At 38.0% G+C, this 25,975-nt stretch overlaps 1 protein-coding gene across 2 annotated transcripts in view; it reads left to right on the forward strand.

The window, feature by feature from the left end:
- Window positions 1-25,975, forward strand: part of MTMR12 (myotubularin related protein 12) — a 93,920-nt gene that overhangs the window by 21,333 nt on the left and 46,612 nt on the right. For both annotated transcript variants that reach the window (XM_031945883.1, XM_031945882.1), the window contains exon 2: window positions 19,928-19,988. In XM_031945883.1, the coding sequence (XP_031801743.1) occupies window positions 19,928-19,988 (61 nt within the window). The remainder of the gene's footprint in view (window positions 1-19,927; window positions 19,989-25,975) is intronic.

Raw genomic sequence — 25,975 nt, forward strand, 5'->3', positions numbered from 1 at the left:
GAGAGATAATTTAAGAATTATTGGAGTACGTGAAAGCCAGTCAAAAAAAAGATCCTAGACAGCATCTTTTAAGAAATTTTAAGGAAAAAAAAAACTGCCCTGATATATTAGAACTACGGGATAAAATAATCTTTGAAAGAATTCAGAGACAACTAGATGGCTTAGTGGATAGAGAGCACCAGCCCTAGTCAGGAGGATCTGAGTTCCAGTGTGCCCTCAGACACCTGACACTCTGGGCAAATCACTTAAGCTCAATTATCTCATAAAAACAACAACAAAAAAGAGAAAGAATCCACTGATTACCCACTCAAAGAAATGCCAAAATACAAACTCCAAGAAATATTGTAACCAAATTCCAGAATTAGGTCAAGGAGAAAATACTGCAAGCAGTCAGAAAGAAACAATTCAAATATCAGGGAGCCACAGACAGTTTCACAGATAACTTAGCTTTTACATTGAAGATCAGAGAGCTTAGAATATAATGTTCTGGAAGGCAAAGGAACTTGGATTACAACCAAGAATCAACTTCCCAGCAAAATTGAGCATAATCTTTCAGGAGAAAAGATGGACATTCAGTGAAATAGGAGACTTTAAAACTTTTCTGATTATAAAATACCTGAGCTGAACAGAAAATTCAGTCTTCAAATAAAAAGGTAAACAAGAAAGAAAAAATCATTTTATTCAATAAGATTAAATTAATTATACCATTACTTGGGCAGATGTTATTTATAACTAACTCTTGAGAACTATATCAGGACAATCAGAAGGAATATATATACATAGATGGTGTGGTTATAAATTGACTTTGATGTGATGATATGAAAAAGAAATTAAGAGGTGGAAAAAAAAAGATTCTATTAGGAGAAAAGGAAGAAAGGAGACAGAGTAGATTAAATTATATTACATGAAGAGCCACAGAAGATCTCTTACGATAGAGGAGAAAAAAGGAGGAAGTGGGCATTGTTTGCCCTTACTCTCATTGGATTTTGCTCAAAAGGGAATAACAAATACATTGAGTTGTGTAAAGAAATTTATCTTCCCCTGTAGGAAAGTAAGAGGGGAAAGAGAAAAGAAAAAGGTGAGTTCATAGAGGGGAGGATAAAAATAGGAGAAAGAATCTGATAGAAAGGAGGGTAGATTGAGAAAGGTAGGGATCAGAGAGAAAACACTGAAAGGAATTCAGTGAAAGGAGAGAGAAAAGTCTAAATGAAAAAAAAAATAGAATGGAGGGAAGTACACAGTTGTAATCATGACTATGAATGTGAATGGAATGGACTCTCCCATAAAATTAAAGTGGATAGCAGTGAGTTAAAAACCAAAATCCTACAATATGTCCTTTACAGGAACCACATTTGAAGCAGAGAGATGCACTGAGAGTGAAGGTAAAAGGCTGGAGCAAAATATATTATGCTTCAGTTGAAGTTTAAAAAAAAAAGAAAACAGGGATAGCAATCCTGATCTCAGACAAAGCACAAGCAAAAATAGATCTAATTAAAAAAGATAAGGCACTAGCTGTACCAGATCTAAAATTATATTATAAAGCAGCAGTTACCAAAACCATCTGGTATTGGCTAAGAAATAGACTAGTTGATCAATGGAATAGGTTAAGTTCAAAGGACAAAACAGCCAATAACTTTAATAATCTAGTGTTTGACAAACCCAAAGACCCCAGTTTTTGCGATAAGAACTCATTATTTGACAAAAATTGCTGGGAAAATTGGAAATTAGTATGGCAGAAACTAGGCACTGACTCACACTTAACACCGTACACCAAGATAAGGTCAAAATGGGTTCATGACCTAGGCATAAAGAATGAGATTATAAATAAATTAGAAGAACATAGGATACTTTACCTCTCAGACCTGGGGAAGAGGAAGGAATTTGTGACCAAAGAAGAACTAGAGATCATTATTGATCACAAAATAGAAAATTTTGATTATATCAAATTGAAAAGTTTTTGTACAAACAAAACTAATGCAGACAAGATTAGAAGGGAAACAATAAACTGGGAAAACATTTTTACAGTCAAAGGTTCTGATAAAGGCCTCATTTCCAAAATATATAGAGAATTGACTCTAATTTATAAGAAATCAAGTCATTCTCCAATTGATAAATGGTAAAGGATATGAACAGACAAGTCTCAGATGAAGAAATTGAAACTATTTCTGGCCATATGAAAAGATGCTCCAAGTCATTATTAATCAGACAAATGTAAATTAAGACAACTCTGAGATACCACTACATACCTGTCAGACTGGCTAGAATGATAGGGAAAAATAACGCAGAATGTTGGAGGGAATGTGGGAAAACAGGGACACTGATACGTTGCTGGTGGAATTGTGAATACATCCAGCCATTCTGGAGAGCAATTTGGAACTATGTTCAAAGGGTTGTCAAACTGTGCATACCCTTTGATCTAGCAGTGTTTCTGCTGGGCTTATATCCCAAAGAGATACTAAAGAAGAGAAAGGGACCTGTATGTGCCAAAATGTTTGTGGCAGCCCTGTTTGTAGTGGCTAGAAGCTGGAAAATGAATGGATGCCCATCAGTTGGAGAATGGTTGGGTAAATTGTGGTATATGAATGTTATGGAATATTATTGTTCTGTAAGAAATGACCAGCAGGACGAATACAGAGAGTCTTGGAGAGACTTACATGAACTGATGCTGAGTGAAATGAGCAGAACCAGGAGATCATTATATACCTCAACAATGATACTGTATGAGGATGTATTATGATGGAAGTGGATTTCTTTGACAAAGAGAAGATCTAACTCAGTTTCAATTGATCAAGGATGGACAGAAGCATATACATCCAAAGAAAGAATATTGGGAAATGAATGTAAACTGTTTGCATTTTTGTTTTTCTTCCCAGGTTATTTTTTTACCTTCTGAATCCAATTCTCCCTGTGCAATAAGAGAACTGTTTGGTTCTGCACACATATATTGTATCTAGGATATACGGTGACATATTCAACATGTATAGGACTGCTTGCCATCTGGGGGAGGGGGTGAAGGGAGGGAGGGGAAAAGTCAGAACAGAAGTGAGTGCAAGGGATAATGTTGTAAAAAAATTACCCAGGCATGGGTTCTGTCAATAAAAAGTTATAATTAAAAAAAAAAAAGATAAGGCAGGAAACTATATCTTGCTAAAAGGTACCATAGACAATAAAGTTATGTCTATACTAAACATATATGTACCACATATTTAATATATATCAGATTGCTTTCTGTCTTTGGTGGGGGAAGGAAAGAGGGAGAAAAATTTGAAGCACAAGGTTTTGCAAGGTGAACGTTGATAACTATAGTTTAAATTTTGTTCTTAGCTTTTTAAGTTGCATGCCTAATTCATGGATCATGCAACTTAAAAAGCTAAGAACAAAATTTAAAATTCCTAATTAAATAATAAATTAGAAATTCTGAAAATCAAATAAAATTGAAAGTAAGAAAACTATTGAACTAATAAATAAAACGAAGAGCTGGTTTATGGGGAGAGAAAACAAAAAATCTTTAGTTAACTTAAAAAAAAAAAACCAAATCATTTGATACTTGGTATCAAAAATGAAAAGGATGAATTCATCACAGTGAAGAGAAAAATTAAAGCATAACTAGGAGCTATTTTGCCCAAATATATTCTAATAAATATGACAATCTAACTGGGGATAAATATTTAAACAAATACAAATTGCCCAGAATAACAGAAGAGGAAATAAAGTTTTTAAATCTTTTTTAGAAAAAAGCTGCCAGTGAACTCTCTAAGAAAAAAAATCTCCAAGACCAGATGGATTTACAAATGAATTCTAGCAAGGATTTAAGGAACAATTAATTCCAATACTATATCAACTATTTGGAAAAATAGGTGAAGGAGGAGTTCTACTAAATTCCTTTTATGACACACAAATTTATTTTATAGAACTAGAAAAAATAATAAAATCCATCTGGAAGAATAAAAGTTCAACAATATAAAGGGAATTAATGAAAAAATGCAAAGGAAGGTGGTCTAGCTGTACTAGATCTAAAATTATATCATAAAGTGACAGTCATTAAAAATTATTTGGTACTGGCAAAGAAATAAAATGGTGGAATGGTGAAATAGGTTAGATATAGAAGACACAATAGTAAATGACTATAGTAATCCACTGTTTTGACAAACCCAAAGGCTCCAGCTTCTGGTATAAGAACTCATAGTATGTCAGTAATGTTTATAGCAACTCTTTTTATGGTGACAAAGAATTAAAAAATTGTAGAGATGCCTATCAGTTAAGGAAGGACTAAAAAAGTTGTGATGTATGAATGTAATGGAATACTGCTGTTCTCTAACAAATGATGAGCAGGTGGGTTTCAGAAAAACCGGGAAAGACTTAGATGAACTGATGCAGAGTGAAGTGGGCAGAACCAGGAGATCATTGTACACAGCAACATTGTACAATGAACAATTGTGATAGACTTGGCTCTTCTCAGCAATACAGTAATCCAAGACAATTCCAATATTTACATATCTATGATGAATTTTGTCCTAACTGAACTTTCTGGGACCAAGTGGCAGTTACTGTCAAAAGCCACTGCTCAGAAATCTACCTTCTGGTGGCATGCCGGATCATTTGTAATTAATGAAAATACATACTTAAGATAACCATTTGGATACTTCTATAGGTTGTATTTTGAGTGGGGTGCGTGTGTGTGTGTGTGTGTGTATGTTCTTGACATGGGTAGAAAAAAATGACATGTCTATAACTATTTAGAGAAAATGAACATTAATAGAAGAAGCCACTCTTTCTGTAGTATAGGGAAGATTTACACAAATAAAAGATAATTTAATTTAGTGAGGATTTAAAAATAGATTTATGTCGAAATTCTATGCTGCATTCTAATTAAGAACTAAGAACACAAAAATGGTTTTCAGTAAATATAACATACATTTATTTTCCATGTTCTTGTGAGTTAAATGGACAAGAAAAAGAATATTTTTAAAGGTGGCTGAAAAACAGGAATAATTGGGAGACAGAGAACAAAAAAACCCACTCATAAAGATCATTAACATTTATTCAGAGACAATACTGTCTATTTGTTTTCCATCATTAGGCACAGAGGAAGTAAGAAAGATAAAGACAAGACCAGGCTTTAACTCAAAATAAAATATTTCTATTGGTCCTAATACTTCTTTCTCTCTTAAAAATAGAAATTTTTAGATTTTTTTAAAAAAATGTATTTTCATTTAAAAAAATGTTAATTATTGCATAAGGCCATCCATTTACTTTAGATTTACAGGTGACTCCAACTGGAAATTAGTTGAATTTCCTACTGTATGACTTTAGCCTCTGTCTTCTTCCCTTCTTGGTTGATTGGATAATGAAAAAGCCTGAGCCTTAGTTTTAAGTCTTCTGCATATAATTTTTTGGTATGAGGATTTGGCTTATCACCCAAAACATTAGGAAATGTTCTTTTCCTGGGAAAAACAGCTTCCTTCATATCCCAGGATTCATGTTAACATTCACCTTTTTAAATTTATGCAAAAGCCTTTGTTAGACCTTGTAATTCTTTTTTACTCTATGAGAATTATTTTTTGCTTAATCTTATTTTTACTTTTTATTTTTTACTATTTCTCTATTTCTAAAAGTTTATTTTGATTGCAAAAACTCCATTGGATATTTCATGTTGTAAGTACTGGAGACTTGTCTTTTTTCCCCTCAAGTTAAATTCAGTACAAATACTCCACCACCATCATCACCTCCCCCCAAAAATCTGAGAGAGGACTGTGTAATGTATCCCTGCTTCTAGAACCCTGGCTATGTGATTTAAGATCTCAACCCCTCAACCTTTGATCTCTCAGTGTTCTAGTCAACTGAGATAATAATATCATTTGCATAGCAGTTTAAGGTTTGTACATCAGTTTATATGTTACTTTATTTGGTCTTTACAACAACCTTATGAAGTAGGTGTTATTAACACTATTATTACTTTTCTTTTTAAACAAAATTACATATTTCAATTTCTTTTAAAACATTAAAAACATTTCCATGCTCTAACATTAACAGAAACATTCAAAAGATGAGTTAAAGAGCAAAAATCTCTCATAATTGTCAACTGTGAGTGATAAACTAAAAATAACATTCTAAAGTCAAAAGTCTGGGAAACTTTGTGATAAACTACAGAACTGCCCCCATTATACAGGTGAGGAAACTAAGACTAAGAAAGGTTAAATAGCTTGTCCAAGTATATAAGGCAAGTTTTGAATTCACTTTTTGATGACTCTGAGTCCAAGATTCCACTGATTGAAGTGGGTGAAGACTTGAATTTGGGAGACCAAATGGGAGGTTGATGATGTAGTCCAGAATCAAGTAAACAGTAGATTTCCTGTTTGTTATCATAAGTAATGATAATAGAAATTATAAAGCATGCAGGAAATTATGGGTGATTGAAGACATGTAAACAGGGTGAGGCTAATATTTGTATCCTGTTTCAATGTAGTTATTTGCATATTGTCTACCCTATTAATTAAACTGTAGGCTCCTTTGAGAGTGACTGTTTGCAGTTGCTTTTGTTTAGGTTTGAGTTTGGGGACTCCCTCCCCCTATTTCTTGGTCGTCCCAGGGCTTACCACAGGGTTCACCTTAGAACCTGTCTCTTAGTGAGTGCTTAATAAATGCTAAAAGGGAGTTTGATAGCTAGACATTATCCTGGTCTCCTTAAGAACAAGTTATGTTAACTAAACCACTTCATTTCCTTAATTTAGGGTACTAGTTTAGGAAAGTGTCACAGATAAAAAGTGTATTTGATGCAGCAAGACAATTTGATGAAGTTTTTTTTTTGGTATCTAATAGGAGGTGGTATCTAAGGTGAGAGTTCTGAAGATGTTGATGTGGGTGAGCTTGGAATATATTTAAAATATAGGGAAAACCTGGGCAAAGCCATGGAGACAGAAGGCAGAAGGCAGTTCTGTGGTCCAATTTCGCTACATCATACAGTGCATGAAAGGGAAGTAATTTGAAATAAGTCTGGAGAGGTTACCTGAAGCCAGATTTTGAAGGACTTTAAATGCCAGGTTGTTTGTATTTTTCTTAGAGGCAACAGAAAACCCCAAGTTTTTTGATCAGGTCAGTCATACTCATGTGGGTTATTTTCTTCCCTCCCTCCCTCCCTCCCTTCTTCCCTTCTTTCCTTCCTCCCTCCTTCCCTCCCTTCCTTCCTTTCTTCCTTCCTTCCTTCCGAAATCACATGTGAAGTTACGTAAAACATTTCCATAAAATTCAAGTTGTGGGGAAAAAAAACCATCTATCCTGATAAAATTAAAAACCTTCAGGAAAAATTAAGTTAAAAAAGAGAGAGAGAGAGAGAGAGAATGCTGCCTCCCTCTGTATTCAGACAGTTCCTTCTCTGGGTATGGATCGGATTTTTCCTCATAAGTCCTTCAGAGTAGTCACGGATCATTGTTCTGCTAAGAGTTGCAAAGTCATTTATAGCTGGTCATCCTAGAACATGGCTATTACTTTGTATACAGTACATTTCACTTTGCTTGAATTCATGGAGGACTTTCCAGGTGTTTTTTTTTTTTTTTTTCCTGAGAGCATCCTGCTCATCATTTCCTACAGAACAATAATATTCTATCACAAACACATACTTTATTGAGCCATTTTCCTATTGATGGGCATCCCCTCAATTTCCATTTTTTTTTTTTTTTTTGCCCTGAGAAGAGAGCTACTATGAATATTTTTTGTATATATAGGTCATTTTTCTTTTAAAAAAATCTCTTCTGATATTCATGCCTAGAGTGGTGTTTTTAGGTCAAAGGTTATGTATGAATTTATAGTCTTTGGTGCATAGATCATATCTTTTCATTATTTATCCATTGGCGAATGACTCATATTCTTTATAAATTTGACTCAATTCCCTCTATGTTTGAGAAATGAGGCGTATCAGAGAAACTTGCTTCAAAATACCCTGCCCCTCTTCAAAAGTGGTTTGTTACTGACCACTTTCTCCCCCAATATGTCCTTTCTTTTATCACCCCCCCTTTCCCATATCCCATTTCCATCCTATTTTCCTACAGAATAAGATAGATTTTTATACCCATATTGGGTATGTAGTTTATTTCCTCATCCAGTTCTGATGAGAGTAAGGTTCACTCACTCACCCTTCCTCCCCCCACCTTCCCTTCCACTATAAAAGATTTTTCTTCTTTCTTTTTTTATGGTTAGGTAATTTGCACCATTCTACTTCTCTCTTTCCCTTTCTCTCAGTACATTTCTCTCTCATCCCTTAATTTCATAATTTTTAAAGCTATTATCCCTTCATATTCAAGTCATACCTGTGCTCTATATCTATACCTATCTCTCTCTCTCTCTCTCTCTCTCTATATATATATATATATATATATATATATATATATATATTCCTTTTAAATGTCATAATAATGAGAAAATTTTAATGAGTTACAAATATCATCTTCCCATATAGGAATGTAAACTGATAAACCTTATAATTCTCCAGAGTACTGTATTTGAAAACCAGATTTTCCATTTAGCTCTAGTCTTTTCATCATGAATGCTTGAAAATGCTCTGTTTCATTGAATGACCACTTTCTCTGTAAAATTATACTCAATTTTGCTGGGTAAGTGATTCTTAATTGTAATCCCAACTCCATTGCTTTCATCATTTCCTTTCCCATCACTCTCATTTCTTTGCCTTATTTTTTGTCTCTCTTACTTGATTTTTCAAAATCCCTTTTGAGCTCTTCCATGTCCTGAGCCATTTTATTTTTATTTTTCTTGGGGACTTTAGATGTAGGAGCTTTGACTTTGTTATCTTCTGAATGTGTTTTGATTTTCCTTATGACCAGTTACTTTCTGTGGTCGGAAACTTTTTCTGTTGTCTGCTCATTTTCCTAGCCTGTTACTCTGCTTTAACTCTGTTAAAGTAGGGTTCTGTTTCCAGAGGGGAGAGTGCACTGTTCCACACTTCAGGGGTTCTGTGCAGCTGTTTTCAGAGATCCTTCTAGGGACCTGACCACAAGCATGCTTGTGCACTGGAGCTGGTCGGAGAGTCCTTGCCCACTGTAGCTATAAGACCTAGTGTGCTAAAGCAAAGGGCTGGGGCATGATTCCCACCTCATTATCACAGACCCTCTCTGCTGGCCTTCCAAGTCTTCCCTGGTTTCCCCTGCCGAGAGGTCCAGAAAGCACTAGCATTGCCATTGATTCAGATTCAGAGGTCCTGCCAGGGCTAGGGCTGGGACCAGGGCTGCACTGCCATATCCTGCTCCAGGACTGCTCGCTAGACTCCCACCCTGGTATCACAGGCCTTTTCTGCTGACCTAAAGTTGTCTTCAGCTGGAAAATGTTGTACTTCTTTTTGGGTGTTCTGATGCTTTAAAATTTCTTCAGTCATGATTTAAAGGAGTTTGGGGGAGAGATTGGATGAGTTTCTGCCTTTAGTCTGCCATCTTTGGCTCCACCTCCCTTACTTATGTTTTAAGATTATTTTTGGCAACTATATGAACGAAGATTTGGAGAACAAAGAGCCTAGAAGCAGAGAGATGTATTTAGGGGCCTATTCTAATAGTCCAAGCAGGAGGGGATGAGGGCCAGGCTTGTAAACAAAGAGAAGGGAGTGAATGGAAGTTATTTTGAAAGTATAATCAAGAGGATTACAAAAGTTTGCTATTAATTTGAGTACAGAGGTTAGAAGAGTATTGTGTCCTGCTTTCTAGAGCCCACCCGCTGGGGTGACAAAACATACCATTGCTTTCTAGAACCCCCATGCCGGGGTGATTAAAATAGACCTTCCTAGTGGAGAAGTGATGAGGTGGGACTCCTGAGGATGGTAGGAAAATGGAGTCCATTTATTTCAAGGACTTTCCCCTTTATATAATGTAACAAAAACAATATTGTGCACGTGGGACCACATAAACAACTTGCTATTGTACATAGTTTGCCACCTGGTATCCCTCTTCCTCCTGCTATCACTCTGCCTCAATTTCAATCCAGTTGTCACCGCCCCCTGACTTCTCAGGAAGATCAAGAGCCATTAGGGGAGATGGGGAGCCGAACCAGACATTGTCAGCAGGTTCCCTCTGGGCTGAAGGACCTTATACCTCACCTGTTATACTTCACCCAGAGTTTCCCCACTGTCTGTGACCCTCTACAGAAGAGATTAAAGAATCTGGGATGATTTTGAGGATTGTGAACAGGGGTGACTGAAAAAAGACTGGTTTCCTCTATAGGAATAAGGAAATTATAGAGGAGCAGGTCAAGGGGGAGGAAATAGTGATTCTCATTTTCAGAGCCATAGCCTGAGCAGGGCAAGAGCAATTGAAACTTTTCTCCAGATTCCAAGGAATTTGAAGGTACCAGCTTACCCTGTCAGGCACTTGCTGTATGCCAGCACTACCTTGAGACTTCACTTCTTCCTCAGGCTCTGGGGAAATTGATGCAAGGCATTTTTATCTTTTTGACATCTTGCTGTGGCTCCAACAGCCTGGTCATAATCCACCTAGGCAGAATCTTGGAGCCATGTGTGGGGCACCTTCTCTCCCCTTTCCAACTGAACAGTAGTGCCATCAGCATCTTATAGGATGGGGCATGAGGGAGCCTGTGATAAGCATTTCACTTACTGTTTCTATAAAGTTCCCTCCTCATTCTGCTTCTTGATTTATCCCATTTCTCCCAATTGCAGATCTCTCAAGAAAGGGAATAGGAGATGGGCGACTTTAGAATGACAAAATGTGCATCCACGACAATGTATTCCTTTCTTTCCCCTTTCCATGAACATAACTATGTATCTCTGATCCTACTACCTTCTTACTCATCAGGCCTCACTTACCATCAATTTAGAGGGAAAAATGGATTCCAGTATTGTGGTGGTGGTAGAGAGAAGAGGAGAGCGTGGGGAGATGTCCCTCCTCTCCCCTTCATTGAAGGGTCCCTCTAATAGGCGGTCTCTATCCCTTAGTGAATATAAGCAGATTAAAAAAGCTGCCATGTGATCTGCATTTGGTGTCTTCCTCCACACCGTGTCTAGTGTGGATGACAAAGGGTCTCTATGGTTACTCTCATCGGACCTTTATATAACTGCCTTGTACCTCGTGTAGAAATTCCTAGTTTCAGCTCTGTTTTGGACACAGTGACTTTGAGGTGTTACTGGTGCCAATTGATGTAAAATGAGTTCAGGAGAAAGAATAGGCTTGTTTGTGTACTTCAGTTCAGAAGTCATCTGCATAAAGACAGTGATTGAGCTTTTGGGATCACAGATGTGATCATAGAGAGATGGGATATAGAGAGAAGAGATCCAAGAAAGAGGCTGAAGCAGGTTGGGACGCAAGAGATGATGGCTCAGCAGAAGACTCTTGAGACATACCAGTCAGATAATAGGAGGAGAACCAGGAAAAGATTATATGAAAGACACAAAAGTATTCAGTATAGCGATCAGGTGCCAAGAGATCAGGGAGGATGAGTACCAAGAAAGAGCTGTGGGATTTAGTAATGAAGAAAATAGGTGGTAATCCTGAGAGCATTTTAGCCTGATTATGAGAAAGTGAAAGGTGTAGAAACGGAGATAAAAAGTTTATGGCTAAAAAGGGGAGGAGAAGAAAAAATAGCTAGAGGTGATGGCAGAATCAAGTTGATTTTAAGAATGGGAAAGATAAATATTTGTAGACTGTGGGGAAAGAACTCCAGAACAAAAAGATTGAAAATTAGAGAGCATAATTAGGAAGAAAGTTCCTGTAAGAGATGGGTGAGGTCACTAAAGGCACAAGCAGAGGAATTTGCTGTGGCAAAAAGGGCCATAGAGACAAGAGTAAAGAAGGAGCAAATGGGGGATGATTTAAGAGGATTTTGAAGTAAGGGAGGAGAAGGTGGCCTTGAGTTTCTTCAGAGTGGGAGGTAAGACCTCAATGTCATAGCTTGAGAATTAGAAGGGACCTTCGAGGTCATTGTGAACCTAACCCTGTTCCTTTACTGATAAAGGAACCAAGATACAGAGAGGTCAGGTGCAGAGTCACACTATGTCTGAGGCAAGATGCCCCAGTGTCTCTGGGACTCAATGCCCTGCCTTCAATACATTCTGCCTCTTAGGAAGGGACATTTCAAGGGGCCTGAGAGAAAGAGAGAAGTAGAAAATCCACATGGGTAGTAAGATTTAAGAATCAGGGAAGAAATAAAAGAGTACTTTGTAGTAGGGGAAGTCCAGATTTATTGTAGGCCCATTTGGCCTGGTTCTATGACTTCTGCAGCACTGAGCAGTGCAGTGTGTGAGAAATAGAAAAGATAAATGTTAAGGATCTAGGCTTGGGGCTTGACAAGGCTTTTAGTAGTGATGTTAGGGATTAAAGTGAGAAGACAGTATAGTTAAGTACAGAGTCAAGATTTTGAAGGGAGGAAAGGAAGGACAGAGCAAACAGAGATAGTGAACTCATTGAATAAAGGGTGTGTGGGGTCATTAGTTGCTTGAAAAGGAGGAAAGGTTCCCAATTATTGGTAGTAGGCCTAGAAATGGCAGTGAGGCTTATTCCTCTCTCTGACTCTGTCAGGAGGCACATGGAAGAAAGGAGGAGGACAGCTCAGTGAACACAGTGCTAGGCCTGGAGTCAGGAAGACCTGAGTTCAAATCCAGCCTCACACACTTACTAAACTGTGACCCCGGGCAAGCCAGTTAAGCGTTTGTCTCAGTTTCCTCATCTGTAAATTAGGTGGAAAAGGAAATGGTAAAGTATTCCAGTTTCTCTGCCAAGAAAACTCCAAATGGGGTCACAGAAAGTTAGGTACACCTGAACATTAACAAACATGAAGGAAGTCACAAATCTGGAGAAGGTGATTAAGTGGCTTCTGGGGAAGCAGAGAGGGGAGCTCCGCTTCTATGAGTACAGAACTGAAAAAAATGGAGAGGAAGCTAGCCAAGATGAAGGAAAATTGGGTAGTGATAGAATGGGGATTTCAGAGAAGGAATGTAAGAGGAATAGTATAAGATAGAAATTTTGGAATGGTAGGGCTCAGGTGTGAATGAATGAGGAGTAGGGATGGGGGGGGGGCTATAATAGCAGGGGAAGAGAATTTTTAGAGACTCTAAATATCAGGGATTAGAAAGGGAAATATGATCTTGCTATCCAGACAATAGGGAAGTGCCATTTGAATGGCACTCTTCACTATAGTCCCAATTGGGAAGATTTTTTTCTCTTTTAAATATCTTGACTCCAAAAATTTCTTTTATTGATTGATTATTTTCTTTTTGAATTAAGATAACTGTCATTCTTTTTTCTCCATGTTATTAAAGTATTTGGAAATTTGGACTTGATTAATTTATCATTTTACTATCCTTTTATCTCAAAGATTTTTACTGAATTCCATTCCACATTGTTTACTGTTTTGTTAAATCAAAGATTAAAAACCTTTTGTATGTCTCTGGTTATAATTTTGGATTTTTAATTTTATTATATTAATTGTTTTACATTTAAATCAGATAGTTTTCATAGTTATTGTTTTATAGGAAAAAATAAGATTCCACAAAAGCAAGTCTTTTTTAAAAATTATTTTTGATATTATTATTCTTATAATTCTCCCTAGTTAGTCTTGTCTGCTTAAATCTGCAAATTAAATGTTTTTTGGGTTTAATTAACCATGTACATTGATTATTTTTCCAATTATTTATTATTCCTTTATGTTTAATTCTTTGTTTCAGTCTCTGTTTAGGTCTTGTGCATATTTTGATAGATAAATTCTCAGGTCTTGTGCATATTTTGATGGATAAATTCTCAGGTTTTGGATACATTTTAGTCAGTGTTAGAAAGTATCTGTCCAATTCCACAGTTAACTTGTGAGGTTAAAAAAAATCAATTTACATTCCTATTCATTCAGTAGCCTAGCATCCCAATAGGTCCTAGGAATATTGGTAGTAGCTACTCAGAGGGCTCTGGTTTTTTTTCCTTGGTTCTCAGCTGTGCTCTAGATAGAAAGACTGAGAGGTAGTTGAGTTTCCATATAGGTGAGGTCTTCTTTTATTTTGCTGAATAATATTCATGAGGTACAACTATTCTTCTTTTAGCTAGGTGACCATTTTCCCTAACATTACATTTCAACACAGAAAGTTGTTTTTCTTCTGAACTCTGGTTTTTCCTACAGCTACTGGACTGAAGGAAGTCTATAAATTCAAGAATTCTAGTAGAAAGTTGGCCACTGCAGGGCTTCTACAGCTTTTCTGTCTTTTCCTGATGTTGAGAGCAGCCTTTCTCTTGTGAAGTGCATGATTCCTGTTTGACAGAGTATGTTCCCCACCTTTTCCTGATTGACAGATACCTTTGATCCACAACTTCACACCAACTTCAGAGTCTGGTTTCAGTGTAAAATGACTAGTAATTTGAAAATGTGACCTTTCTGCTAAGATCTTCAACCTTTGACAGAGGTGAAGATGAATTGAGAAAAGCATTCCCTTAATCTTTGCTTTATCAAGGATGAACTCTGAACTCTCAAACATTTTCTAATTGCTGCCATAGATTGTTTCCCAAGATGTGTCTCCTTAGGAAGATTCCACCCCTTTCTTTGCAGATACAGATTATATGCTATAACTAATTGATGTCAAATGATCAGTATGGGTTCTTTTTCAAATCTTAGACTCAGGGCTGTGTTACATTGTTGGTAATACTATGCTTTTGTGCTACAGAGATTCAGCAGTCTCCTGAAGCTGATCAGAAGTTTTCCATAACTTTACAGATGATTAAGAGTCTTGTCTTCCTGATATAAAGCCCTTTGCTCAAACAGTAATCACAGTCAATTCTTGGGGTCTTCCAGCTTGGAAGACTATGCCAGAATTTGTCCCATTAGTCAAATCTGTGAGAACCCAGGGTCTGCCTGATTTGAGGAGGCAGAGAATTAGTGAGTAGTATTTGTGGATACAAGCAGCAAAAGTCAACAAAGTAGATTTTATGTAAGATCATAAGTTTATTATTAGCAATGGGTTTTTTAAATTGCATATTACCTTTAACGGAGTGGTAATAAAATTGTTCTATTTGTTTCTAGGTTCCCTTCTGAACTTTTTTCTTATGTGTTTTGGCTTTTCCTATTATTTAAATAGTTGTAGTCAATAAGTTCCCTGGTGTCTACAAAATAGATAGGACCCTTACTCTGGAGTCAGGAAGATACTAGTTCAAATCTAACCTCTGATACTTATCAGCTGTAAGACTCTGGGCAAGTCATTTAGCCTCTGCCTCAGTTAACTCAGTCTGCCTCATTTTCCTTATCCTTTTCTGTAAAGTGGGGATAATAATAATACCTAATTTACAGAGTGGTTAAGGATGAAATGAGATATTTGAAAAGTACCTTGCCTATCTTAAAGTACTGTATAAGTGCTAGTTTTTGTTATTATGTACATTTGATTTCTTTCTTCATTTATAAATCTCATGTTCCTTTTTATCCTCAACATTTGTTATTTTTTATGGTTCAATCCTTTATTATATTCTTATGCTCAGCTCTTTGATGTCTAGGTTGTTTTCAGTTTTTGTTGTTGTGAATAAAACCTTTTTTTTCTTTTTAGCAATACTTAGGATTTAGTCTTAATAGCATTTACATCTTGTTTCAATTAAACATATCTTCGAAATTAAAATGTAAGAAAATGTCCTGTTCTACCTCTTGACCTCTTCAGTTTTTTGTCTTTGTGCTGTTTTGAACTCCTCCTTAGATTGAGACAGAATGATTTAAAAAGAGTGAATGTTACTGTCACTATGGTTAGTAATGACTTTAATACCATCTGGAAAGCAGGAGTATAGGTCTTATTCTTTCTGTTTTCTGGCCTTTTGAAAAATTAAATTATTTTATTTTTTTACATATAAACTGGATTGTATTCTTAGAGGAAAGGGAAAGACAGTTTAAGATTGGGAAGCTTTCTAGGACAGTTTTGTAGTTTAAAGACTTCCCTGTGAATGTTTTTTGGTTTTTTTTTTTGTTTGTTTGTTTGTTTTTATCAAAGTCTTACATATGTATAGGGTACAGTTACTCAACATTAATATTGGTGCCATTCTTGGGTTCAGAAGCATCATTTTTTGCATTTCCCATTCATGCAACTAGCATCTCATTGGCCTGCATGCATAAACTTCAGCTATTTTTAATTAAAAAAAAATAAGACCTTTACTCTGAGATTATCTAGATACCTTGTATATATCTACTTTCTATGTAGTTATTGGTGTATTATCTCTCTCCCCCATCCCATTACATTGTGAACTTCTTGAGAGTAAGGCCTGTTTTTGCTTTTCTTTGTGTCCCTAGCAATTAGCCCATTGCATGACATATAATAAACAGTCGATTGACTATAAACTAGATGGAAAGAAACTATAAATAGAAGCTTGCTGCCTGGCTCAGGTTCATCTAGAAGGTTGGTTGCTTGTACCAGGCCAAAAATTCATGATATCAGAACAGTTCATAATCTTCTCACCTGAAATGCTAATTCTTAGCCCAGTGTATTCTTTTAATCCATTTGCTTTCTGTTTATCTTGACTCTGTTCTTTTATTATTATTATTATTTTAGCTTTGTGTTATTTAAACTTGTTATACACAAGTATGTAACTTATGCATAACTATATTTATTGTGCTGAATTGAATTGAAGAAGTAATCTGGAAATTTAGAGATGGACTATCCAAGTAGTAAAAAGGCTCACAAGTGCCAGATTTTTATATTGGCTTAAAAACATATCTAAAGCTGTATATAATATTAAAATTAAATTAATAATAATAATATTAATTTTCTATGTTTTATATACTTTATTACCTTTTTAAATAGTGTATGAACTTAATCTGATTTTTTCTTTGACTAAAAAGTTTCATCATCTTCATGGTTGTTATGAGGAACAGTTATTTTGATGAATAAAAGATGTAGTATAGAAATAAATATAATATTAATGTTGATGATGCTGATGATTACAATTTATAGAGCACTTTAAAATTTACCAAATGCTTACATTTATTATCTCATTGGATCCTGGAAGTGAGATAGGTGTTATTGTTATTCCCCAATTTGCTGATGAGGAAAATGAGGCTGAGAAAAGATTAAATGGCTTGCTACTCATCTGGTAACAGTCTGAGGCAGAATCTGAACTCCTATATTCCTTACTTCCTCTAACACTCTTACTCATTTTGCCACCTAGCTATCTATGCATATAATGGTGTGGGTCTTTGAAGCAGTCAGTATGATGTTTGGAAAGGGACCTGCCTTTGGAATCAGAGCTTCTGGGTTTAAATCCAGTCTCTGCTATACCCGCTCTCCTGGTTCTCCTCCTAGCCCACCGCTGCATCTCTGGCTCCTTTGCTGGATTCTCTTCCAGATCACGCCCTTTAACTGTGGGTATTTATCAGGGTTCTTCTCTCTCCCTCTATTCTTCTTCACTTAGGGAGCTCACCAGCTTCCATGGATTTAGTTACCTTCTCTGTGCTGATGATTTTCAAGTCTGTTTTTCCTACCCCCAAATCTGCACTATCCTTCGATCTCAAATCTCCAGTTGTCTTACAGATGGCTCAAACTGGATGTCCAGTTAAAACTTTGTATGTTCAAAACAGGCAGAACCCTCCTGCCCTCTCCCTTCGCCTGTGACTGTTGAGGGCAGTCTCCCGGCTCCCACAGGAGTCAGCCTGCATCTTCCCCAGTCCATCTGCAAGCTGCTGCCAAGGCCTGCCACCCCCGCTGGCACGGCCCTAGTGCTGGTCCCCATGGCCCCCCTTCTGGGGCGTGGTGGGACGGCCTGCTCAGGGCTCTCCTAACTCCTGTCCCTCCTGTTTCACCACTGAAGAGATTTTTCACAAGTGCAGCTCTGATCACTTTACCTTCTCCTCAGTGAACTCCTACTGGCTCCAGGATCAAATACAAGTTCCTGTTTGCTGTTGAAAGCCTTTCATAACCCCGCCTCCTGCCTTTCCAATCATCTTACACTTCCTCTCTATCATGTGTGCACTCTCGGAACCGTGACATGGCCATCTCTTGGTTCTGGACTTTTTTCTGGTTTTCCCCCACACCTGCAGTGCTCTGACTCCTGACCTCCCTGGCTTCCTTTAAGTCCCAACTAAAAAATCTCACCTTTTACAGGAAACTTGCCAACCCTTTGTAATTATTTCCTACTTAAACTGTTTGTTGTGTGTGTGTTCTCGCATGTGGTTTCTCCCATTAGATTACAGGCTTCTCAAGGGCAGGTATCTTTTTGTGTCCTTAATGCCTCATACATAGTAAATGTTTCATAAACAGTTATTGATTGATTGATTTACTACTATCCCTGGGACTTGTAAGCACATCGGAGTCAGGTTTTTTCCCCATTAGTGTAATTCTATAATTTTGAAGTCCTTGCCAACAGTTGCTCATTTACCTCATTCTCAAAAGTAGAATGAAATATGGGTAGCAAGCAGCTGGTAACCTCTGTGCTGGAGGATATGACTGATTTCCTGACTTGGACTAACATAGCCTTCTCTCAGGGGGCTTTCTTGTTCTATAGAAAATCACCTTCTCTTTGTCCTATCATTTTTTAGTACTGTTTAAAACATCCATGGTTTCTGTTTCTCATACATAAAGAGTGAACCACAGGTACCTCCTTGCTGACATCTCCATTCTACTCACTTTACCTCAGTTTGTTCATGGCTTATACAGGAAAGAGAAGAAAAATAAATCATTTGGTAGAATTGATATTTTTAAGGATCTGTGAGGAGGATAGGTAGGAAGGTGAGAAGATAGATAATGATGCTGGCCTTTGCAGACTGTTTTACCTTAGACAAAACAGACACACTCAATTCAAGTATTCATGCTTTATCAATTCTTCCAGCCCTCTTACTCAATGAAGATGTTTTTAAAATACCTTGAAAGACTATACTAGATTGAGGTCCAAATGACTGCTGCTCCCTTTCCTAATGGGGAAAGTTAAATGAAACTGTGGATAGCAGACTGGGCCTTTAGTCAGGAAGACTAGCTGTGTGATTCTGGTCAAGTTACTTACTCTCTGTTTGCCTCAGTTTCTCAAATGTAAAATATAAATAATAACTACCCACTTCCCAGGATTATTGTGAGAATCAAATTAGATAATTTTTGAAAAGCACTTAATACAGTCCTTGTCATATAATAGGTATTATATAAATGTTTACATCCCTATCCCACCCTTGGTAAAGTTATTTTACTTTCTCTTTAAGAAAAATTTAGACCAGGAGCCAAGAGATCTGAGTTCTAATCTTTGTTCTACTACTAATGTACTGTGTTTCCTTACCTATAAAATGAGGGAATTATATTGAACAATCTTGAAGATCTCTATCTCCAAAATGTTTTACTTTTTCATTATCTTTGTAATTCAACATTCCTTTCATTGCTTTAAACATTGGAGCTATTCTCTATCTTCTTTTTTTATTAATTTAGTTTAAAAATAAACTACTTTTGCTCTTCCTCTGTTACCTGTAAAAGCTAGACTTTGTCATTGAAAAAATATATTAGTTGATAAATTTACCAGTTATAGTGTGACCACATGTAATCTTAGAAACATCAGCTTTTCCCTGATTTGTTAATTTGTTTTCATGTTCTTAGGAGCATTTCTTCCACTGTCAAAGAGAATCTTTTATTTTCTAGAGCTTAATACCATGGACTCAAAACAGTCATTTTTGGGTTCAGAAGTATTCCACATTAGTTGGGTTAGGTTTGCTTGCCTTTCTTTACAAACTTTGCATTTATGTTTATTAAACAATATTTTAAAGAGACGGATGTTAGAAATCTTTCAGTCAAAAACAAATAATTTCAACATATTGGGACAGATTTGAAATGTTCAGTCTTGTCTGACACTTGCCGACCAAAATCACCTTAGTTGTTTATGGCCTAATGAATAAAGTAGCAGAGTGGTGTGATATTATTTGCTAAACTGTGTACACTGTCTCGACAGCATAACATCATATTGTTCTTTTCAAGCTTAATGACCATTTTTTCCCTCTCTTCTAGGAAATACACGCAAACGAAAAGGAAATAACAGAGAAGGAAGTAAATCTTCACTTGTTACCAGGTAACAGACTTTGTTAGGATTGTATAACATATATATCTTGATCAACAAATAAAATTACCTCATTTCTGATGTTACTATATATACACTCCTTTGTCTTCAATCAGGGCTTGTAGCCTGAATGAGGATACATAGTTAAATTGCAGGGGTAGCTAGTTCAGTAAATACATATCTAAGTCTGTGTGTTTCATTTCTCTGACAGGAGAGAAGCCTCTTGTTTTCCTCCCTGTTATTCTCCACCTTATTGTACCCTTTGCACCATACGTATCTTAACTTTTTTTTGGTATGGGGCCCCAGCTTGCTATCCTTTTCTTTTCTCACTTATAATTTGAGCAGAAAAAAAAAAACTTATTGTCCTCAAAGTCCTAACTTGGTGTACACCAGCTTTCCTTAGTAATAGAGTAGTCTGTTACAATATAAGATGTCTTTCTGACTTATGGTCTAATTTTTTTTTTTATCCTTATTTCTCTGCCTGTACTACTTAACATAGGACAATTGATATATCCAATAGGCTTTAAGTGCTTATTCATCAATGTGCCTTTATTAAACACTTTATGTGCTAAGTCAAGAAGTTTATATTCTAATGGGAGTGACAAGACAGGCATATAAATACATATATAAAAACATATGTATGTGTACATATAAATAAAAACATAAACACACAACTTTTATAAATATATATAGTATATGTATATATACTGTATATTTAATATATATTATATGTTAATATTTAAATCATATATAATTTTATATATACTATTAATATGTATATTTATACACACACATATATGTGTGTATGTGTATATATATCTATATATAGATATATATGTATATAATGGAGTTAATAGGGTAACCTTACAAAGGAGCAGTGGTGGGAAGGACAGGGAGCTGTGCACAAGGTAGACTTTGAACCAAGTCTCAAAGGAAGAAAGTCACGAGTTGTACGAGGTGGAAGGTGAGGAGAAGAAAGGTTCCAAGCATAAAGGCATAAGAGATGGGAATAGAATGTGATGTTTGAGTGGTAACAAGCCAGTATGTTCAGACCATGGAGTACAAGGTAGGAAGTAATGTGTAGAAAGACTGGAACATAGGAAGAGACTAGGGAAAGAAGATCTTTAAATGATGAACATATTTATATTTTATCCTAGAAGTACAGTGATAGGTAGCCTTTGGTGTTTATTGGAGCGGCAGGGATGGGGCTGAGGAAAAGGGAATGGATGTTGGTCAGATCTACACTTTAGGCACTTTGCTGATGCTATGGAAGATAGATTGGTATGAAGCAAGATTTGAGATAGGGAGACCAATTAGAACATTATTGCCATTGTTTAAGCAAGAGGTGATGAAGGTCTGATCAAGGGTGGTGATTATGTTAAAGAGAAGTTATATACCAGAGTGTGATGACTGCGTATTTTAAAATCAGCTGGAGTCAGGAATTCAGGTTAAGGGAAAATCTTCAATCTTTGTTCTCAGTAGAGGTGAAGAAGGATTGGAGGTGGAGAATCGGAGGTGAAGGGGATTGCAATAGCAATGTGAGCAGTTGCAACAAGAAGTCAGCCAGCCATCTCTTTCCACTCCTCTCCCCCTCCTTCCCCCCGCCTCCACCCACCAAAATCGTCATTTCCTATACAACACATCAGGATTTGCACAAAGAGTGGGCGGGGGCCATTCTTTCTCCAAACATATATATTAATAGAGTATGGTCCAATTACTATTTAGCCTCACGTGCTTGGGATCTCAGTGCATCAACTCGAGCTTCAGCCCATTGCACCAGAGATGTTGTGAAACATTGTGAAACAAGATTTGGCATCCAATTGGATTTGTAGGATAATAAGGACAAGGAGTCAGGAATGCTAATGACGTTATAAAGCTTAATAGCCAGAGTGACATTATTGCCCTCAATGATAGTTGAAAATTTGGCAATGGAGAGGGGAAAGGGAAAATATTAATAAGTTCTTTTGTGGATGTGTTACCTTTGAAATGCTTCAAGAACTTTCACTTTAAAAGGTCCAAAGGCAGTTGGTGATGAAAAATTTAGAGTTCAGGAGAAAGATTGTATCTATGGATTTGTGAGTCATCTGCATAGAAATGATAATTGAAGCCCTGGTAACTGATGAGATCATCAAGCAAGATAGTATAGAGAGAAAGGAGAAGAGGGCCAGGTTAGAACCTCGAAGGACACTTAGAGTTAGAGGGTATGACGTGAAAGATTCGGCAAAAGAGATTAAGGAATTGTCAGACAGTAGGAAGAAAACCAAGATGTTTTAGTGGTACAAAGATACTAGAGAGGAGAGAGATCCAGGAGGAGAAGGGGATTAGCAGTCCCAAATGTTGCAGACAGTGAAAAAAGGTAAGGATTGAGGAGGAGGCCATTGGGTTTGGCACCTAGAAGAGAGTATTTTCAGCTGATGAATCAGAATATTTTCAGATGATGAGTCAGAAGCCAGATTGCAGTGGGTTTAGAGAAGAGTTGAGAGCATAGTAAATGGGAGTACTAAGTATAGATGACTTTCTGATGTTTATCTGAGAAAAGGAGAAGGAGCAATAGGATAAAAGGTAGTAGGTGATGATGGGAGCTAGTGAGTTTGTTTTTTAAGAAGAAGGGGAGACTTGGATTGCTTAAAGGCAGCAGGAGCATGATAGAGGTGGCAGTCTCTTGGAGAAGATGAGATGGTCTAGAATCAGAGATCAGTGAGGAGGTGTTATCCTGAGTAAAGAGGAGAGAGACATATCATTGCCAGAGATTGGAATAAAGAAAGGAGATGGTGGGAGACAAGAACCTCAAGTCGAGTGACCTTGGTGTTTGTAGTGAATTATTGTCAAGATATTAGGAGACACTCTTTTCCAGAGCTGAAGCCCAACAAGTAGGCTGTGCCCTGAGCTTGGTGGAACCAGAGTCTTTTTCATTCACCCTCTGGGCGATCTCAGCCACTACAAACTCCCAGAACTGTTTCTGGTCATGAAGCCTTACTACGAATCAGATTTGTCACGTTGTTGTTGTTACCCCTTCTTTGGCCTCGGGTTCCTCCCAGTAGGGGCAGGGCCCTGGCCCATGTGTCCTTGCTTTTGGGCTATTCCCTTCACCTTGAAATTAAACTTCTGTTTGATTCCTGATTCTTCTGTCTCTAACCTGCTTTGTTCAGCTCTAGCCACCCATGGATTAGACGCTGGTTCAAGGGAGCTCCTCAGCTGAAAGGGCTGTAAAAGGTGTTTGTATGGAAGGCTTGAAGAGAAAGCAGAAGGCTTGAACAGCTGTTATGGGTGAGTGGGACAGAAAGTCAGGTAGGAGGAGGATTGCTTAGATATAGTGAGGAATCAGTTAGGATTAGATAATAAAATTGCATAGGGCAGGATTGTGTGACTTGTGCTCTGATCAGCAAGACATGACTAGGAGTACAAGCGGTAGATGGTGGGAATAGTCCAGAGTTGGAGTTTGGCAGGGTATGAGTCTCAGTAGAACATACAAGTTAGAATTTGAGAATAAAAGATAGTGTAGAATTGAATTGATTCACCAAGATGTTGAAATTGGGAAGGGAGGAGAGAATAAATAGCTATAATAGTAGTGATACCCTGGGGAAGGATGGAGGTGTAGAGGCATTGAAAGGCATGGTTCAGGCAAAGAATAGATTTAGGAATAATAAAACCTCAGGAGAGATGAAATGATAAAAGATTAGAAATAGGATATGGACTAGAACTGTGATTCAATGGTATAAGAAATTTCTGGGGGCAGCTAGATGGTGCAGTGGATAGAGCACCAGCCCTGAAGTCAGGAAGACCTGAGTTCAAATCTGGCCTCAGACATTTAACACTTCCCAGCTATGTGACCCTGGGCAAGTCACTTAACTCCAATTACCTCAGCCAAAAAATATTTTTTTTGAAGTCAGCAGGTCAAGTCATTGAGTATTTTTTATTTGTGACAGGCACTGTGCTAAATGCTAAGGATGCACAGAAAAACAAAAACAATGCTTCTGTTCAGTAGTTTATAATCTAATAAGGAAGACAATATTTAATCAATTATGTGCAAATAAGCTATCTACAAAAATAAGTTGGAAATAATTACTATAAGTCATAATTATAGATAATCAACAAACACTAACATTATAAAGGGTGACTGAGGAAAATCGCACAAAGTGGAATTGTAGCTGAGGTTTAGAGAAAGCCAAGATAGTAGGAACAAGGTGGAACAGAATTTCAACCACGGTAGGTAAGCCAACGAAAATGCCAAAAGTCAGGAGGTGGAGTGGTATCTTGTACGCAAGAGCAGGGAAGTCTGTGCCATTCACTTCGTGGAAAAGGAAGGGGAGAGAAGGAAGGTTTAAAAAGATTGGAAGAATAGGTAAGAGTTCTGACCTGTATGAAGAGCTGTCAAAGTCAGAGAATCTGGTATTGGTCTTAGAGTGATGATGAACTATGGGAGTTTGTTGATTGGCATTATGTAGGTGAGAGAGAGACAGATAGACAGAAAGGGAGGTCGAGTGAGAGGAGAAAAGAGGGCATATGGGAGAAATGTGTTGAAGGTAACATCTAGTCTTCAATGGTGAAACTTCCTCTACTGATACAGTTTAGATCTGGGATCTGGGATTCTTGCATCCAGAGTAGAATGTCATGAAGGGTATGACCTTCCCTATGCTTAGCCTGGGTGAAACAAGCCATGGTAGTGAAGAACTAGGAGTCAGACTATTTGAGTATTCATCACGAATGTTGAAGTTCCCTATATGAGGGCACGGGTTGGGATGAAGAGGAAATGATGAGCCAGACTCTGTGCTCATTAAGAAAGAGGGATGTTTTGGCGGTTGGTATATAATGGTTAGCAGGATGAACGAATGCAGAAATTTGTTCAAGCATTTAATTATGTGTAAAGTACTGTGCTAAGTACTGCTGATCAACATAGAAAGGCAAGACTGCCCATATCTCGAGTTCAATTTCCAGTGGGGGGAAGCAACATATATGAGAGGGGTCACCTGGAAGTCTGGTGAAAAGTTCCCACTGCTCTTAGAGTACTGTGGCAAAGGAGACAGCAGGGTCTCTCCTTTAAGGCCACTTCCACCAATGAATCCCACCTGCTTCTGATGGTGAGCCGCCGGAGGTTGCCCAGGCCTCTGGTCATGGGGATTTGGTTTTCCTCTGCATCAGCAACTGGGGATGCGGAGGTGTGGCTGCTGTACCACAGACGCTGTAGCCAGGTGACATCTCTGAAAGGGCTGTTGTCCGGCCGGGGGGCGTGGCAGAGGCTAGGCTGGAAGCCAGAAGGAAGGCCTGCAGCTCCCGTGGGTGTGCAGCAGGTGGTGGTGATGGCGATGAGGGAGGGGCCCTCTCCCCGTGGGCACCTCCCTCCTGGGAGCCCTGCTCCTCCCAGAGCTCTTGGGGGCAGGCTCCGAGGAGGTGGTTCAAGGGCTGGCAGAGGCTCGATTGGCTTGGCACATGTGGCCTTCCGTGTTTCTCTCAGAGTGCGAGGTCTGGACTGAGGGATGAACTTGGGCAGAATCAGTGCCAGAAAAGAAATGCTGAGTGGTGGCGGGGGCGGGGCTGGAGAAGGCAAGCACAGCTCTCCCCTGGAAGTAATGAGTCAGGGAGACGAGAGGAGGGGCCCCCGGGATAGATAGGGGCCACGTGTGGGGCAGTCTGGGAGGGAGCCTCGTTCAGTCAGAGTGCCATGGAGCCCAGGGCATGGGGCTGCCAGATGCAGAGAGGACACACCGAGGAGGAGGGGGTTAGGGAGCCAGGCAGCCAGCGTTGGGCATAAGGCTTTGTTCCTCAGTAGTTGGGGATTCAGTGTCTCTGGGACAGGGCAATGCTAATTATTGGGGGGCCAGCCTAGAGTACCTCTGGGTGGGAAGACAATTGCTGATGGAAGAAATAAGAAGGTTCACAGTTTCCTCCAGAGTCAGGACCTCTATTTCTCAGCACAGCCAGTTCTTCGTTACCTAGTCTCCTTCTTTGTATACTGGGGGTCCTCACCTGGGGGTCTGGTCTCCCTGGGAACCTAGTAGGGT

This window comes from Sarcophilus harrisii, chromosome 1 (assembly GCF_902635505.1).
Source record: "Sarcophilus harrisii chromosome 1, mSarHar1.11, whole genome shotgun sequence".
Classification (NCBI taxonomy): domain Eukaryota; kingdom Metazoa; phylum Chordata; class Mammalia; order Dasyuromorphia; family Dasyuridae; genus Sarcophilus; species Sarcophilus harrisii.